The following is an 18,321-nucleotide window of genomic DNA, read 5'->3' on the forward strand; positions in this document are numbered from 1 at the left end:
GGGTGTCTCCTAATCCTGTAGACGCGTTTTGGGTGGAAAACAAAACCGGGGAGGGGTGAAGGACGCTTGCGTGAAATTCCAGAACCGGACAATATCTGGCAGGGGAGCCCCGTCTTCCCCCCTCATGTGGCCTCCACGTGGGCACTAGGTGACTCACATGCCTCGCAGAGGCGGGGGCGTGACATTTGGTATCAGAGCCAGATGTCTCGAGTTCGAAACCCAGGCATCGCGTTGGGGGCGGAAATGTTGGACATATTCTGCCGCTGTGCGGGCCATACCTTGCGGGGTTCCTGAGCAGCACGGGGAGGGGTGAAGAACGCTTGCGTGAAGCCCCAGAACCGAACAATATCTGGCAGGAGAGCCCCGTATTCCCCCCTCATGTGGGCCTCACGTGGGCACTGGGTGCCTCACGTGCTCCGCGCAGGCGGGGGCGTGACATTTGGTATCAGAGCCAAGGACAGCTCTTGTCCGATGGTGGAAAGGATGTGAGGCCCAATAGTCCCACATCGGAAAGACTCGTTTCAGAGCCTGGGCATATGAGGCGGGTGTCTCCTAATCCTGTAGACGCGTTTTGGGTGGAAAACAAAACCGGGGAGGGGTGAAGGACGCTTGCGTGAAACCCCAGAACCGAACAATATCTGGCAGGAGAGCCCCGTCTTCCCCCCTCATGTGGCCCCCACGTGGGCACTAGGTGCCTCATGTGCCTCGCAGAGGCGGGGGCGTGACAATGTTAATTGATGAGTAAGTGATTTAGAACAATTCACAATACAAACAACAAGAAGTATAGTGGTTCGGTGCTCTCCTATGCACCTACGTCCACTTTCCAAGCGACCCCTTGGGAATTCACTATAATCTCGCAGATTACAGTTGGATTGTTTTCCGGGCTCACAATCCAAAAACCTTTACACTTGGTTTTTCGGGATCACCAAAAACTTATGTTGGTTTTACGGGCTCACCAACAAACCTTCACCGTTGATTTTACGGGTTCACCAACAAACCTATACCGTTGGTTTTACGGGCTCACCAACAAACCTTATAACGTTTTAAAAAGAAGAAGAATGTTGAAACTCCTAGATGAGCAGATATAACAAATGTAAGCTACAAAGAAGAGTTAAAATATAGTTATCGCTTTGATATGGTTCTTCTCTTCTTTGTCAAGGAATGCTTCACTCTTCAAGGGTTGGTGGAACTATTAATGCCTCTTTATGACCTGCTCAACCACTTCCTTTTGACTCTTGAATGAAGCATCTCGATGAAGAAAATTAGGGCTTTTGTCTTTCTTAGGTAAGCTTTGATATTTTTCAAAAGGATGCTTTGCTCTGATAAATAGTGTCATTACAAATACTTTTCCACAAGTTTAGGTTACTCCCCATTAGTTAGATTTGAAAAACTATCCGTTACTAGCTGTGAGAGCTCAAAAAGTACTTCTGCAGAATTAGCCGTTTTGCTTCTGCCCGTGCTGGGGTCGACCCAAACTTTTCTAGGGTCGACTCAAACCACTGTTCATCAGACTTGGGGTCGACTCAACTTTCAGTGGGGTCGACCCAACTTTCACTAGGGTCAACTCCTGCTACAGTGGGGTCGACTCTCTCAGGGATCACAGAACCTTGTATTTCAGCTGTTTTTCACTGGGGTCGACTCAACTCTTTTTGGGGTCGACTCAAGCTACAGTGGGGTCGACTCAAGTTTCATTGGGGTCGACCCTCTCAGGGATTTCAGAGATAGCTTTGAACGACCTTGCCTTGGGGTCGACTCATGCTCAGTTGGAGTCGACTCCATCTGGGGTCGGCTCAAGGAAAGTTAGGGTCGGCCCTCTCAGTAAATTCCAGAGACTTGTTTTCTTGAGGCTTGAAGCTGGGGTCGACTCAAGCATACTTGGGGTCGACTCCACTGCTGTTCATCCGTGCCATTTTCGCAGAGGTGTGCCTGATGGTTACATGATGTGCCAGGGTCGACTTCACCTTTGTTAGGGTCGACTCATTCCACATTTTGCTGCATCTTAAGGTTAGACTCATCTATACAATCAATGAAATATACTTCAAGCAATTTTGAATGTATGCTATGGTAGTGCTACATACTCTTAACAATGAAAATTACTATTGTGCCCTTAAGAGTACATTTCACTTGAAACTTTGCTGAATTAGAATTTAGAATTCACTATCCCTTTTCTATCGCAGATTTTATCTCATTATTAATTATTGAAAGACATCTTGATCTCATTCTTCCAATGTATCGAGAATGTCGAACTCAGTAATGATGTATCATGTTAACTTGTAGTATTTAATTAGATATTTCCTCAATGGTTGTGTTAATCATCAAAATAACACTATCATCCTCAAGGTCTTTTAACAAAGTTCAGAAAATGAAGTGGGATTCAAACCACTAACCTATAATTCAACATAAAGCCTCTTAACCATTATGACATCATTTGCTTTTATTTAACTAGGATAATTATTATACATGTCTAGATCATTAGATGAAGATATTTTAAATAGATTTTGATATTTTACAGTCCATTATTTGCAAAAAGAAATACCAATTTTTTCTTTGATATAAAATGAAATACACATACTCATTTTATTTTTTTGGATATTTTCAAAAATTTACTTTTATTATAAAAAATACAAAGAAATTTCTCATATTTTACTATATCATACATGTCTTATAATTTTTAAAAAACGTAAATGATTCAAGATCATTTTTTATTAAAATCACCATTAAAGACTAGAAAACAATGCTGATCCGTTTCATTTATAAAGTAGTATTAATATAAATATATCAATAATTATGCATATTTTCTTATACTAGGTCTATTTTAATTTTTAAATATTTTTTAATGTAAACCCAATCCAACTGATTGACCTGGAGGTTAGTCCGGTGACCAGTGACCAGAACCGTTGGTTGTCTCTTGTCTAGGTTTAATAAAAATATCTCTCTATATACATACATATGCAGTATGTATGTATATAGAAATATGCATAAACATTATGACAATTTTTTAATTATATATGACGCATGAACAATAATAAAAGGAGACCTCAGGTTGAATTCTAAAGGAAAATAAATTGTATTGCAAAGAGTAATAATCAATTACACTAAGCAGTAAACGAGTGACTACCAGAGGTCTTTCGTTTGAAAGTCTAAACCCAAACCATGAAAAGGAAAGCTCAACAATATCTACCAGAACCATGAACTTCATTGACTACTTTTTTATTTTAAAATTTTTCCCCTCATTTTTTAGGGAAAAGGTAGGGAAATAACCCAATATATTTATGGGAAAAAATCCCCGTCGGTTAGACGGGAACTTCCTCCATTTGGAAAAGAGCTGCCACCACTAACCAGCCTAAAGTACACTTCAAATATTATGTTACTATTATTATGATTCATTTATCAGTCAAGCCAAATTTTAAAAATTACAATTATATTTGAAAATATTTATTCTGCCAGCAATACCTGTAGACTAAATTCACCCTGTATGTCTGAGGTATGAGGTATGCTGAAAATATTAATTTCTTGAAATACTACATATATAAATAGATGAGGTAGTTGAGTTAAAAAATGATTGGCTGATACCAGTTCAGATGCCTAGGCAACCAACTGGGCACCTGGATGACCAATAGCATGATAGGCTAGGTCTCTCGTTCAAGTTAGCCTTCATCATTTGTCCACCATGACCATGCCCAAATGCTCATAGCTTTATCTCATTCTCCAACATTACCATCTTTAAGCTGATGATCCACAATGGAATCATTTGATCTTATAAACATCATAAACACATCTCCACACCTATACATGATATTCTCATTTGTCATTTCATGTTTTTATCAAATGAATTCAGCACTGAAGATGCACTTATTTTGGGGAACCTCTTGTCCTTTAGTCTAAACAACTCCCATGGGTTTGCTGAAGTTGGACTTCAGTGTATTCTATCTTACCCTCTTAACATATGCAATGAAGTTTGTTACACAGTCCCACTCCAATGCACACATTTTAACTATTGCCAATTGTGGTTCATAATACCTGTTTCAATACCTGTATCGTGCCATGCTGGTATAATATCAGTATGTGTTGCTTCGTAGTACAAACACTCAGTAATGCCCCCATACTGAGATATGATACCCTTGGTACCGAGTACAATGAACCATGATGCCAACCAACACGATACTAATAGCCTACAAAAGAAGGCCTCCTTTTATAGCTATTATTGCTCTTAAAGCAAATGCAAAAAAGCTAGTGACTTGAAATCGGCACAAATGATGGCATAATGCGAGAAGTCCATGCTAATCATTTATTTCACTTCTATTAAATCTGTCATGGTACTTATTATAAGTAGTCTTCATAGCATGGTATGCCGTACCGGCTTGAACCGGACAGTACGAGGTATACCATACTGTATCGGTTCGATACCGGTATCCAGTTTGTATGGCGTACCAACACTCGGTACGCCAAACAAATTCCATACCGTACCGACATTGTGCTAGTGTGGCACTGGTACGGAGTTCGGTACCAAGACGGTAAACCTTGCTTCATGGTGTTTTTCAATGATCAGATCCAACTAAATTTAGATATGTCCTTCTATCACACTCCAATCCTTATCTGCATTCTCAAAATCTGAAAGAATATTTAGCATTTCAAATATGGTTATTAAATTGGAGTGCTAGGTCAATCAACCAATTCAATTAGCTTATTTTGTTTTCTCTTTCACTTCATATCTAGCCTTGCTGAAGTGACATTTCTTCTCATCGTAGACGAATGGACTATATAAATTCACCATTTTATCCTCTGAAGGACTAGATCCTAATCTACCTCCTCTCCTACTTTGCCCACATATCTGTTCAAAAATATCTTCAGTGCACCTTCCTTACAACATGTCTCTTTCGAAAGTTTTCTATACCACATAACTGTCCTAGTAGATTTTCACGAAGTCTAGCTACCAATCTAATTCAGTCAACATGATCTTAACCATGTCAGAAACATCCTTTTCTAAGCAATACTGTAGTCTGTAGTACAGATTGCATGTTTAGAAAAATAATCCATTTTAGGTTTCTATGATTGGTTTTTGACATTCTGTCCAAGTCCACCAACTAGGCCATCCAATATTTTTACTCCTTTTTGCTCGAAACCTCATGTTCTATTTTGTTTTCTTCAAATCAATTACCTCAAACAATCAAATTTGTTCATTTAAAGTGTGTAGCAAAAATATGTCATTAATGCTTCATTGAAATGAAGTACTAAAACACAATTGTTCATACTAAATTGTAATTGATCACAAACAAAGGAGGCTCAATGAGGCCCTCTCATAAAATGGGCACATAATGACAATTTTCTGAAGAAAATTTACCAAAACATAGCTGTTTGAATCAAGTATATTAGTACATAACAGAATAAAAGGTTTACTGAAATCAGAACTGCCAGGTGTTACATGATATGATATGAAGTCCAATGCGAAAAAATAATAATATACACAGCTGAATACTAACTTTCATGCATCAATGAATTAGCAGACATGGATCAACTGCAACCAAGTGTTAAGAGCAAACTCGCATCTTTCGAACAAATATCAAATGAAATAACATATCAAGAACTCAGGTGATTTTAGCTTATAAAACTCCACAGATTTTAATAATAAAAAGCAAAGGCAACTTCTTAGCAATAAAATCTTCTTACATATACTAAATTTACATGAATTCTTATTCTAGAAGAACTACAAGATTTATTTCCTTTTATTCAGTAATACCTCTGAATTTGTGAATCATATCAAGACCATCAAACACCCGAATCTGTGAATCAGCTGAGGTAATTAACACTTCAGTTGGATTGCCTGGAGCAAACTGTTTAAACATGAATCAGTCATCTAGCATCCTAATGGCGTATGCACACTAGCAGGGCTAACAGTATAATAAGAGAAACAGATGAGCTGAGCACAAATGAAAGCCCGGTCAAAAACATCTATTTGTTTAAATAGGGCTGAAAAAAATGCTTTTTGTTGATAATTTAATCAAAAACATTTATTATTGAATATAAGAGTAAGCAAGTGCTATGTTGTTTTTTGGGTATAAAGCATAAACAAATGAACAGAATACCTGGAAGCCGGTAATTTTTTTTGCATGAGACTTCTTTTTTTTGCTCCTAATATCTATCTGAGCTTCCTGGTTAAGCTTATAATCTGCCACAGTAAAAGATTTAGACAAAAGTCATTTTACCTTGGCGAGTTTACAGAGCTAGAGATCACTGATATGACCATAAGTACAAATAAGTGCATGTATTGGGAATGATTTATGCAAGTCAATTATATGTGAAGTATAAGTTTAGCCTGAACAATCACCTCTGTGCACAGGACAGTCCATTAACCATCTACAACTTAATAAAAATTTGAGTTCCCAACTATCAACAATGCATTAAAAATGCAATCATCAATTAAGGGATCTACCCCCAGCCTCAACAGCAACTTTCTCAGAGGTGGTCCAGGAGTTTGCTCTGACCCATGCCCTTACCCAGATCACAACAACGGTGAGAGTGGACATACCCCATAGACAAAGTGATATGTATTAGCGTCCATATGAAGGAACTTGGGAGCAAAAATAAAGTGATCAAATACTATCCTTGACATAGAGGACCTTTGGGAATGATGAGGGCCTTCTTCTCTTTCTCCCTAATGTATGTTGACCTTTAGATGATGGACATGTTGAATGGTTTCTCCAGGAATTTGTGATGGTGATGTGAAAACAGTCTATGGATTTGAATGATGTACAGAGGATGGATTATGGATGTTGATGTTATTGCACAAATCATAAATTCATTGCCCAATCAATCCTATTCTTTTCAAGATTTCTGTATCCATATCTTGTATCTCTCCCCATGCCTCACAGGTCAAGCTCAAATTAGACATACACATCATATACAGATCTATCCAATCCACTAGAACCCTTAAGATGTTAAATAGTGATATACCACATGTGACCAGTATCATTGTTTCTACCCAAGATATAATATGTGAATAAACAACATTGAAAACTTAATTTTACCGTGCAATTACGGAAGCTCAGAGTTTTCCAAATAAGCTACTACGGAATAGTATAACAAGATGATAAATTTCTACAGTTACTTCTTGAAAGTAGATATATAATGATACAAGAATTTAACCAAAAGTTTCATACCAGAGGTCTTGTAATAGCGGCAGCTTCCTTTATGTGAACCAACTATTGCACCCTACCGGAGATTTAAAAAAAGAAAGCAACCCATCAGCAATTGGAATCACTGGATAAATAACATGATTGTACCCAAAAAAAGAAAAACATGCTGACAAGGTTTTTGGCACTTGGTTGCACCTGACCATCTGGAGTGTAGCATACAGCAGTAACCATTTCATGGAGATCACTCCAGTCAACAACTTGACGGTCTGGTATGCTCCATATGCGGACCTTGGCATCAAGAGAGCCACTGATGAAGTAACTATCATCTGTCGGATTGAACTGGATACATGTTACTGTTCAACCAATTCGATCACAAAAGCCAAACTTTATCAGGAAGAATATATGCCACAGTAATTATAATAAAGTACTGTGAGATGTGCATACTAGCAGATTAAATAGTTATACTATTTGATGTTTGATACATTTATCAATCGACATCAGCGATGAAAGCAAGAATAGAACAGAATCCAAATGGAGATTGTCTTACCATAATCATTGTGGGCAAACAACTTTAGGCAAGCCTTACTTTCTATATCCCACAGTCTAACAGTTTTGTCCATTGATGATGATAACAAATGCTGCAGTTTGGCATACACAGAGAGTATGTCAAATTGATGCTGTCAATTAACTCTAAGCAATTATATATTTTGTATGCCAAAAAATTCTACCAACAATTAAAGAAAAAAAAGACAGCCAACTAATAACATTCTGAGTAGAGCTACCTTTTTATAGGTTGACTGCCCACAATCTACGTTGTTCCTGAACCCCCCTTCTAAAGTTGCTTCATTTTTAAATATAACTCAAGTCTACTTCCAACATTATGGTGTCTAGTTTCTGCATCACGAATCTTAATTCAACGTTCATTACCATTCATTAAGGTGTCCTTTTTTTTTGAGAAGAAAGAATCTGAGTGAAATGCTGTCCAAAGAAATTTAAAAGGCTTCAGTTCAGAGAAGATACAGCACTCGATAGAAACTACTGACATGTAAATTTTGTAAGGCCAATTTTTAGTGCAGGAAAATCATAGTGATGGAGTTTAGCATTCATATTAACTTAGGAAGGTAATGGAACAACGATTGTGGAGTTTTTATGGGATTTAAGGCCATAAAAAATTAAAAGATAGTCAGAATCTAAAGCCAGCTTTGAAATTTGAGTAAATTGAATTTAAAAAAAAAGCTATCTGTGAAAATCAAGTGATGAACAACTAGGGTGAAAAGTGGGCAATAGAAATCTGGAGATTGGCTTGTCATAGGGATTTTATAAAGTCTCAAGTTGGATAGAATTCCACAGTAAACACTGAAATACGAATCTCTACAAGAAGATAAAAGATATTATGTGGGAAATCGATAAAGGTTACAGGTGATTAAAGATCACATTCACAAATGCATATGCACATGGTAATAAACAATTATGAGGACATAAATTGAGATTATATAAGGTAGAATTCTCAATTTTCTTTCCAGTTTCTTTTTCTGAATTGGAACCAGAAATGCCAATTGCTTTTGATGAGGTAGAGAAAGTACATGTGTGCATCCAATGATACATTTCAACCTGTTAGCCTAAGGGCCCTTTGCCCCCCTTCCAATCCCGGTATGCTTGTCTGAGGAGTGAAAACCACCTCTTATGACAATGCCTTAGGAGGAGAGGGATGATGGGATTGATGATGCATCAGGTAGCTGAACAAGGCATTAGGGGTGCATAAGCTTTGAAAATGAAGATTATGAAGGATGCCCAAATTCAAAAATAAAACCACCCTAGCTCTTTCATAATGTCAAAACTAGCATGCACTTAGACCCACTAAACACAACTCCTCATCTCATTGCTATCTTACCCTTCTAATCCCATTCTTCTTCCCCATGAAGTTCAATAAGACAATGTAATATGTTTTTGACAATTGTTTGCGAACCATCAAGCAATAGTTTTCTTTGACTAATTACAGCTTTTCAGCAATTCTCGAAAGAAAATTGAGTTGTTTACTGAAGGAAAATATCTGTTTCCTAGTGATTTGACGTCACTCCAAGTCCATTACAAGCTACACATGCCTTGGTAAGGACAAAGATTATCACTATTGCCTAGAAATTTGGCATCTGTGTCAAGTTTCAGACATAGCAGCCTCCAAAAATCTAGGCACAGGCACAAGTTAACATGGTACTTTAGATGAAGGTCATCGGTTCAAATTTCATTCAGGATTTTCTTCTTGAAATCAGTCATTTGTTATCTTGAGCCTTTTCTTCACTTGACTCATTCCAGGTTGTTACTTTGAGTGTTCTTGACTCGTTTATGCTTTCATCTGTAAGTTCCGGTCAAAAGTGAGGGACGATGTTATGGCTTGATATATGTTGCTGACACCTTCCTTAATAGCTCAAGGTTCTAGTATCAATTGGTTAATTAACTAGTGTATATGCATGTGCATATACACATATATGTGTTTACATGATTGATACAAAGTTGGATGTACCATCCCAAACCATTTGGTTCGGGGCATATGGAACCAAATCGATGGGGAACTAGAAAGTTCGCTCTGTCGACTCAATAAACAGGATGAACCCTAACCAAAACCCTCCCCACAGTCTAAGAGAAGCCCGGTTCAAGAGAAGCGCAAGCTCGTTCAATTAAATAGGCTACCCCCTTGCCTCCTAGGTCATGGTCGTCCCCCTCAACTCATGTGAGAGAATCACCCGCTCCCCCTGTATCCTCAAAACCCTTCGAAACCCCTCGTTCGACCCCTTCACCTCCTCCTCTGATCTCATTCTCTTCCCATCCCTCTTCCCTCATGTGGATCCTTCAAAAAAAACCTCGTCTTTCACCCACCTCCACTTGCCGCCACCAACGCCCTCCTCTTCCTCTTCCTTTTGACCTTTCTCCCACTCCCCACTCCAAGCATCTCTCCAGCCTCTCTACATATCAATCTGGGCCTCTAGATGAGCCCCCCCTCTCTCCCCCTCCCTCTCCTTTTTCCTCTTCAACCCTCTCCTCCCTCTTGTGGTTTCATTCCGTCATGGTTTAGTATGGTACAAACCGGTACAGTACATTACCCATTGTTGGCAACATGCCTATCAGTACCAGTTCTTCCAACCTTAGTTTGATTTATTCAAAAAAGAGAAACTTATAAGGAGGAGAGTTATGCATGCTACCTAATAAACAACTTAACATATAGACATGAATTTGCCAGTTATTAATTTATTTGTTAGGTTTATTTAAGTTGTTTAAGATTTGTTAAGATTAGGTTGGATATGGGCCCGGACTAGCTCAAAGCCTGTTGGGCAAAATCGGGTTTGGATAGGTCCTCAGAACAGAAGTAGGGCTCAAACAAATTTTTGGCCTGGTTAATGTTGATACTTCGCTCGACCCAAACCTGGCTCAACGATCGAGCCCGACAACACGCCTAGTTGGAGCATGAAAATAGACCCACCTCTCCATTATCTCTTTCCTCTTCATTCTATGTCCCCTCTCTGCTCTATCTCCACACTCCTCTCACTCTCTCTCTCCCTTCTGATCTCTTTCTCCTCTCTTATCTTTCTCCCTCCCAATCTCGCTCCCCTTTCTGCTCTCCCTTCGACCGCTTTCCCCTCTCCCCTTTCTGCTCTCAACTCTCTCCCCTCCCACCCAATCTCCCTCCCCCATCTCTCATTCAATCTCTCTCCCTGCTCTCTTCTTTTTCCCATTGGATCTCTATTCCCTCTCCACTCTCTCCTCTCTCCATCCCAATCTCTCTCTCATCTCTCTCCTCCCTCCCAAGCGAGCTCTCTTTCCCATCTCTGCTCTCTCTCCCCTCTCTTCTTTCTCACCCACCCCATCTCTCGCCCCCCTCTCTACTTGCTCTCCTCTGTCCTCCCCCCTTGAGCACCCTCTCTCCTTTCCCACGCAATCCTTCTTCTCTCCTCTTTCTCCCCTCTCCGCACTCTCTCCTATATCTCTTTTCCAATCTCTACCCTTTCTCCTCTCTCTGCCACTTGATCTTTGCCCCCCTTTCCTCTCTCTCCCTAGTCTCCCTAGATCTCTCTCCATCCTGATCTATCTCTACTTTCTATCCCTCCTAAACTCTCTCTTTTGAACTTCTATATCTCCCTCCTAATCTCTCTTCCCTCTCTTTGGACCTCTCTCTTTTCCCTCTATGCTCTCTCTTCTCCTCTCTCTCTCTCTTTTTGAGCCAGAGCCCGAAGGAGAAGCTCGAACCTAGATCTAGGCTAGCCCAATCGGGCTTGGGCCAAGCTTGGTTTCAAGCTCAAGTTGGAATTTTGAAAGAAATTTCAGGCCTCATCTGACCCGAGCTCAAAATTTTTCAGGCCCGGATTGCACAGAAACCCAATCCTAGTTGAGAAACATAAATTGATAAATAACCATAACACATTCATATTTAAAACATAATAACATTTCACTTAAAGTATTCATATAATTTGATAACTTTATATTACAAATATGATAACACTTTTCTTAAAGTGACCATGCATTCTTTATAGTAAAAATACAACGAAACCCTATTTTAGGTTATTACAAAACCTTGATAACTCTGTATTGAAAACATAACAGCACATCACTTGAAGTCTACATCACTTAAACTAAGAGTCCTTTGCATGATACTCCCAAAAAAAGGGGCCAAATATCCAACACTTTTTGTTGATGTTAGCAAGACACTTGAAAGTTGACTGTCCAGTTATGCCCTCTTGCATTGCGCCATGTCCAGGTGTCCCAAAAGTGTTGACACTCTAAGATCATCTAAAATGAGGAATCCAGGCAGTATAGAGGATCACACAATCTTGATGGCTGACGTTGAGTATTTAGAAAATATATCTCCTCAACAATTTGTGATTTCTCATAGACTTCGTAAAATATATACAAATGAGATCCACTGATAAACGTAGGCTTGAACATCTATTTGAGCATTCACTTTGTAGCAGATTGTAATCAAAATGCCTATAAAAGTTTGTAGTCAAGGTTGCAAACTCAATTCTCCCTAAGCAGTCTCCATGTTCTTAGTTGACAAGTTGTTACAGATCTATATTAATTTGCATGATTAGATGAGAAGCAGAAAAAGAAGACAAAAATTGAAAAACAAACATATTTTTCTTATTTCCCATCAACCTCCAAAATTTTCTCCTATTCCCCAAGAAGACAAATTGAAAAATAGACATATTTTTCTCATTTACCATCAACCTCCAAAATTTTCTCCTATTCCCCCTCTCTCTATGATGAAAAATCAGATCCACTGAGACAATTTTCTAGAGGAAGTACATTGAAAATTTCAAGTATCTAGAAAAGAAACAAGTTGTCCTTGCATGTAAGTTAAAGAATCCCTGTATCATAAGTAGAAAGTCACTATATGTGAGGGGCTTTGAGTATAGGATATATGGGATGGAGTACAGGATCTCAAAAGAATATCCCAGAGGGGTTAAAGGAGGCAGAGAAAGAGTTAGCACTCGCTGACCATGCACTTTACCATCCTCATCTTTCCAAGATCAACACTCATCTTACATCCCTATGCTCTCTTTATTGCCTAACAATCAAAGTTACTCAACTTTTCTATTTATCATTTCCACATAAAACTTTCTTCCATTTGGTTATTTTACCTGTGGGTATCAGTTAAGCATTAAATTTATCATGTTGATTTTATTATCCTCGTTCTTTAATAGAAAAAGATTTGAAGTTCTTATGCATTTTGGTCCTCTTCACTTGGTATACAATATGTATTTACGAGCTCTAAGAACTCCCCTCTTTATTTCCAAAGAAGGTACAAAGTTTCTAACAAGCATTTCCACTTTTTACACTCAGCAAGAGACAAGAGTATGAAGTTAGTTTGCAAGCATCTCATGTTTCTATGCAGATTTTTTTCATAACTGATCAAACATTACTTAGATAAAGCAGAAGATAGATGTTTAAAGACCCAGACTACTCCTTGGTAAACTACTACTCTCAACAATCCCTTGATACAAAACCCTCGGAAGCCCTTAAAAGCCCTTCTTGCTAGACTACACCTCTCAACAAGTTTAGGCCTTGATACAAACCAGGATCATCATAGGATGTACCATCATTAAATTGATAGAGCTTCTTTGCTCAACAAGGTAGGCCTAATCATTTTGAAGCATGGCCTAAACATTTTGAAGTGATCAATATTCTCTTTTTTTATCATTTTATGTACGAGTTAATTGTGTCACAAAAACAAGAGCTTTTGTGAAAAGGGGGAAATTTAATCCACAAATCACAAAAATCGATCCTGCATTTTATTTTAATCCCTTGCTCTTTTGATGACATGTGCAGCATAGAAACAGAAGAAGTCATATGCAAAACACATGCATTATCTAGTATATATAGCTAAGTTTCAAAGACGAACACATGTTTTCTTTTCTATAAACAAATTTGAAGAAGGCGAGTGCAGGATGGACCTGAGATTTTGACCATGAGAGGTCTAGGACATCATCCAAGTGGCCTTCGAAAGAGCAAACTGGCTTCTCCGTGAGGGAGAAGATGGTCTCAGGCATGACGATGTAATCAGGGATAGATTTCTTAGTGCTCTTGCCCTTCTTCGTCTTCCTTGATGGCTGGAGCCCCAGGGGAGGCGAGTGGTCCGGGGATCCATTTGCTGTGGGCTGATAAGGATGAGAGGAGGACCGCAACTCCTGCTGTCGCAAGGAGGATGAGAGGGCATCGCACTCGATGACTTGCCAGACATGCACAGTGCGATCTTCGCCAGCGCTGGCCAAGTAGCGCCAGTTGGAGCTGAACTTCATAGTCCATATGGCACCCTGGTGGGCGTGAATTTCCTGGCACATGTAGAGGCCCGTGAGCTCCTTGTAGGACTTGCGATGCTGATGGACCTTAAGCCAGTCCGACGAGTTGCTGCCACCAGAGGACTTCCCAATCATATTCGACCCGGCATCACTCTTGTCCTTCTCTGATATAAGCCCGGTCACGGAGCTGGCAACAAATTTTATATTCTTGAACCAGCCTCCCTTCTTCCTGCCACTCAATTTGGAGCTCTTGCCCTGCTGGTTGCTGGTACTGGTGCTGCTCTTGCAGTTTCCTTCACAGCCCAGATTCACCCTGCGCATCAGCTCCTTAACGATGGGGGAGTAGCCCAGGAACTTCTCAAACTCATCCATAGAGAGCTGCAGCCCAGTCTGCAGGTCGTTGAGCCTGCCCCAAGTCCCGTCTTTGCTAATCTCACTGACCACGAACTCCTTGCCCGTGTCCAGATTCTTTATCCTCACCGAGCTCGCAAGCATAAGGCTGGGGCCATCTACGACGTCCCTTCCTCCTGTTCCTGTTTCTGTTCCTCCTTCTCCTTCCTGTCCTAACATCCCCCACGTCCTCGGGAGCCCACGTTGGTCTGATATGGAGGGCGGGGCGGAGTCGGCACGGATGAGAGCAGGCGCAGGCCTGGGAGAGGCAGAGCCCTGCACCACAGAAGCCGCCAGCTCTGTGTCAGATCTGCATCGGACGATGACGGGCAGGGGGAAAGATGCGGGGGACACAGATGCTGCCTTCGCCGTCACATCCGCTGCTGGGGGGGCATCGTCACTGGCGGTGACGCATGACGAGAGACGGGACGATGCCATGTGAAAGGAGGGGATTCTGCCACTCTGGATACTGCTGCGGCTTCTCGCAAGGTCCTTACTGCTGGTGAGGCCCATACCCTGCAGGAGGCGGCGGCGGCGCTCCTTGAGGGACATCTCCATGGGCTCCGCCATCCAGATGTCGTAGTCGAAATCCTGGCCGCATCCTCGGTCATCGTCCGTGTCGCAGCCCACCTCCTCTTGCGCGGCGAAGGAGACGCGCCGGAAATCACAGGGAGGAGCGATGGCCGAAGCGAAGGAGATACGCACGTCATCCTCCTCATCCTCATCATCAGAGGAGGGGATGTCCACGGCGAACGAGACGCTGGACTGTACCCGATCTAGGGACTCGAAGAAGAAGTCTCCCTCCTCCTCGTCCTCGTCTTCTTCCTTGAATCCCTCAGCTTCGTCATTCCCCTCCTCCTCCTCCTCCTCCTGACATCTTCCTCCTCCTTTTTCTCCTAAAATTCTCATCATTCTTCCTCGTCGTCGCCCAGCCGTCCCTTCTTCTCGTTCTTCTGCTGCTGCTTCCGCCTTGCACTGCCCCATCATGATGTCGGGTTCTGCTCCTCCTCGTCCGGGTCAGCGTGAGGTGAGGGCAGCAACACGGACCTCTCGCCCGCTCCCTCATGTGGCAGAGGATTTTCCTTCCCTTTTTGGGTGAAGGAGAATTGAAGAGGCTCCGTGGAGGGGGAGGAGCAGAGATCGGAGCGCTTTGAAAGGGTCATCACCTCATGTGAGGCAACCATGACTCAGGCCGATTTATGGGCCGCCAAGTAAGGGTCCGCCGAGGGAAGAGACGACGTGGGAAAAAGGAGAAATTATATCCTACACCCGGTGTACACGCTCAGCGGTACAGCGAACCAAAAAGCACTCCAGTCACTTCGAAAGTTCGAATAGTCCAGGAATAACTTCTCCCCGATATGCGGAACGGACTCCTCTCTCCCGTCAAGAAAATTAAAAAAATCAGACGGAGAGGATGACGCCTACCTCCTCTCTCACGGCTGCGACTCTGATCGTCGATCGTCCTCCTATGGCGCCCTCTTAACCTCATTTCGAACACCTAAACACCCGTCGAGTCCCGAAGGCTCCTCCTCTGGCATCCATGCCATCAGAGCCACCACCTCGGTGGCGTGGCCGTTGGTCGTCCAGGCGGCGACCATGACCGTCCAAGAGGCGAGTCTTGGCGGGACATTTGGTCGAACACCTGGCGGGGGGAGACGACATCGCCGCACTTAGAGTGCAATGCGACAGTGGAGTTTGCGGCGGCAGATGCGGGGCGAGAGGACGCCAACCTCGTCGCCGCCCACGCCACTGGGCCACCATCACCCGCCTCCTCCCCGGCCGCACCGACAACGCTAACAAGAACCACTGGAACTCCACCCTCCGCCGCCGAGGCCGCCGCAGCCGCTGCCGTCTCCCCTGCCACCCCCGCTGCCGGCTCCCCTGCCACCCCCGCCGCCGAGGCCGCCGCAGCCGCTGCCGTTTCCCCTGCCACCCCCGCCGCCGAGGCCGCCGCAGCCGCTGCCGTCTCCCCTGCCACCCCCGCCGCCGGCCCCTTTCCCGTTCCAATCGCCCTTTTTTTTTGAAAAAAAAATTCTTGACGGGAGGAGGGAGTCTGTTTCCGCGTCTCAGGAGAGTAATTATACCCTGGAGGATTCGAAGTGACCGAAGCGCGGGGTTTGGGTTGGTTTTTCACTTTTTTTTTTGCCATGTGGCGGAAGATTATTGGTCCAGTCAACAATCGTCAAGCGCGAACGGAACAACTTTGTCAACTCGAGATATATGCTGGCTTCGGTGGTGATGGTAGACCCCCTTACCGACTTAAAAAGAAAGAGCAATAAAACAAATTTTGATCAAAACATCCAGATGATATACTATGTAGCAGGTGCAATGCATGCATAGGCATTAAGAAAGAATATAACCACCGATATGTTTTTCTTTGAGAGCACATCAATGATTCAAACAAAAGCATTTAACTGAAATTTGCTATTCACAAAGTTACTTTAGTTTTTACTTTTTTTTGGATTTAGGGCTTAGAATTTTAGGTTTAAGGTTCTAGAATTTAGGGTTCAAAGTTTTGAATTTAGGATTTAGAATTTAGAGTTTTAGGATATAGGATTTAGAGTTTAGGATTTAGGGTTTAGGATTTAAAATTTTAGGACTTAGAATTTTAAGATCTAGGGTTTAGGGCTTAGAGTCTAGCATTCAGGATTTAGAGCTTAGGGTTGAAGGGTTTATAGGTTTAGGGGTTTGCAAAATTTAGAAGTTATTGGGGTTTAGGGTTTACAGTGGGAGGTTTAGTATTTTGAAGGGTTTAAGATTTAGGGTTTAGTATTTTTGAGAGTTTAGGATTTTTGAGGGTTTAGAGGTTGGGGTTAGGGGATTGGGGTTTGGGGCTTGGGGCTTGGAGATTGGAAATCAGAATTTAGCATTCAGGGTTTAGAAAGTATAGGATTTAGGATATAGGATTTAGGATCTCGCATTTTAGGTTTTAGAGTTTAGAAATTAGGAATTAGGTATTAGAGCTTAGGGTTTAGAATTTAGGATTTAGATTTTAGGGTTTAGGTTTTAGGATTTAAGATTTAGGATTTAGAGTTTTGGATTTAGGGTTTATAGTTTAGGGTTTAGACTTATAGATTTTGGGTTCAGGATGTTGGATTTTGGGTTTTGAGATTAGGATTTAGAGTCTGGGATTTGGATTTTAGGTTTTAGGTTTTAGAATATAGAATTTAGGATTTTAGAGTTCAAAGTTCAGAATTCAAGGTTCAGATTTTAGGCTTCAAGATTTAGAATTTTAGAAATTTAGAATTTTAAGATTTAGGATTTAGGGTTTAAGGTTTAGAGTTTTAGGATTTTAGGATTTAGGGTATAGGTTTAGGATTTAGGGATTTGGATTTAGAAAATAGGGTTTAGAAGTTTGGATTTTAAAGTTTAGGATTTTAGGATTTCGAATTTCGGGGTTCGGGGTTCGGAGTTCGGGGTTCGGGGTTCGGAGGTTCGGGATTTCGGGGTTTCGAGTTCGGGTTTCGGAGTTCGGGGTTTCGGGATTTGGAGTTTGGGATTCGGGATTTTGGAGTTCAGGGTTTCGGGGTTCGAGGTTTGGGGTTCGGGGTTTCGGGTTTGGGGTTCCGGGGTTCGGGGTTCCGAGGTTCGGGGTTCCGGGGTTCGGGGTTCCGAGGTTCGGGGCTAGGGCTTCAGGTTTAGGGCTTCGGGCTTAGGGCTTAGGGCCTAGGGCTTTAAGGGCCTAGGGCTTTAGGGGTTAGGGCTTAGGGCTTAGGGCTTGGGGCTTAGGGGGTCGAGTGTTTTAGAGGGTGTAGGGTTTTAGGGGGTGTAGGGTGTAGGGTGTAGGGTTTAGGTTTTAGGATTTAGGGTTTTAGGGTTTAGGATTTTGGGTTTTAGGGTTTCAAGTTTAGCGTTTCGGGTTTAGGGTTTCGGATTTAGGATTTCGGATTTGGGATTTCGGGTTTGGGATTTGAGGTTTGGGGTTGGGGTTTGGGGGTTCAGGGTTTAGGGTTTGGGGTTGGGGGTTTGGGGTTTGGGACTTAGGGTTTGGGGTTTGGGGTTTAGGGTTTAGG

General features: G+C 41.9%; 1 protein-coding gene across 2 annotated transcripts in view; it reads right to left on the reverse strand.

Annotated features, from left to right (window-relative positions):
- Positions 1 to 16,174, reverse strand: part of LOC103697373 (uncharacterized) — a 55,972-nt gene extending 39,798 nt beyond the window's left edge. The window contains exons 1-6 of one of the 2 annotated variants that reach the window (XM_088717197.2): positions 13,574 to 16,174; positions 7,681 to 7,771; positions 7,329 to 7,459; positions 7,158 to 7,209; positions 6,084 to 6,166; positions 5,738 to 5,831 (exon numbers count right to left, since the gene is read on the reverse strand). In XM_088717197.2, the coding sequence (XP_088573323.2) occupies positions 5,738 to 5,831; positions 6,084 to 6,166; positions 7,158 to 7,209; positions 7,329 to 7,459; positions 7,681 to 7,771; positions 13,574 to 15,295 (2,173 nt within the window). In that variant the 5' untranslated portion in view covers positions 15,296 to 16,174. Of the gene's footprint in view, positions 1 to 5,737; positions 5,832 to 6,083; positions 6,167 to 7,157; positions 7,210 to 7,328; positions 7,487 to 7,680; positions 7,772 to 13,573 lie in introns of both variants that reach the window. The other variant, XM_088717196.2, reaches the window with a different exon arrangement.
- Positions 16,175 to 18,321: the final 2,147 nt, after the last annotated feature.

This window comes from Phoenix dactylifera, chromosome 2 (assembly GCF_051530095.1).
Source record: "Phoenix dactylifera cultivar Ajwa chromosome 2, Ajwa_hap1_PhDact_Kaust_v1.1, whole genome shotgun sequence".
NCBI classification, from domain to species: Eukaryota; Viridiplantae; Streptophyta; class Magnoliopsida; order Arecales; family Arecaceae; genus Phoenix; species Phoenix dactylifera.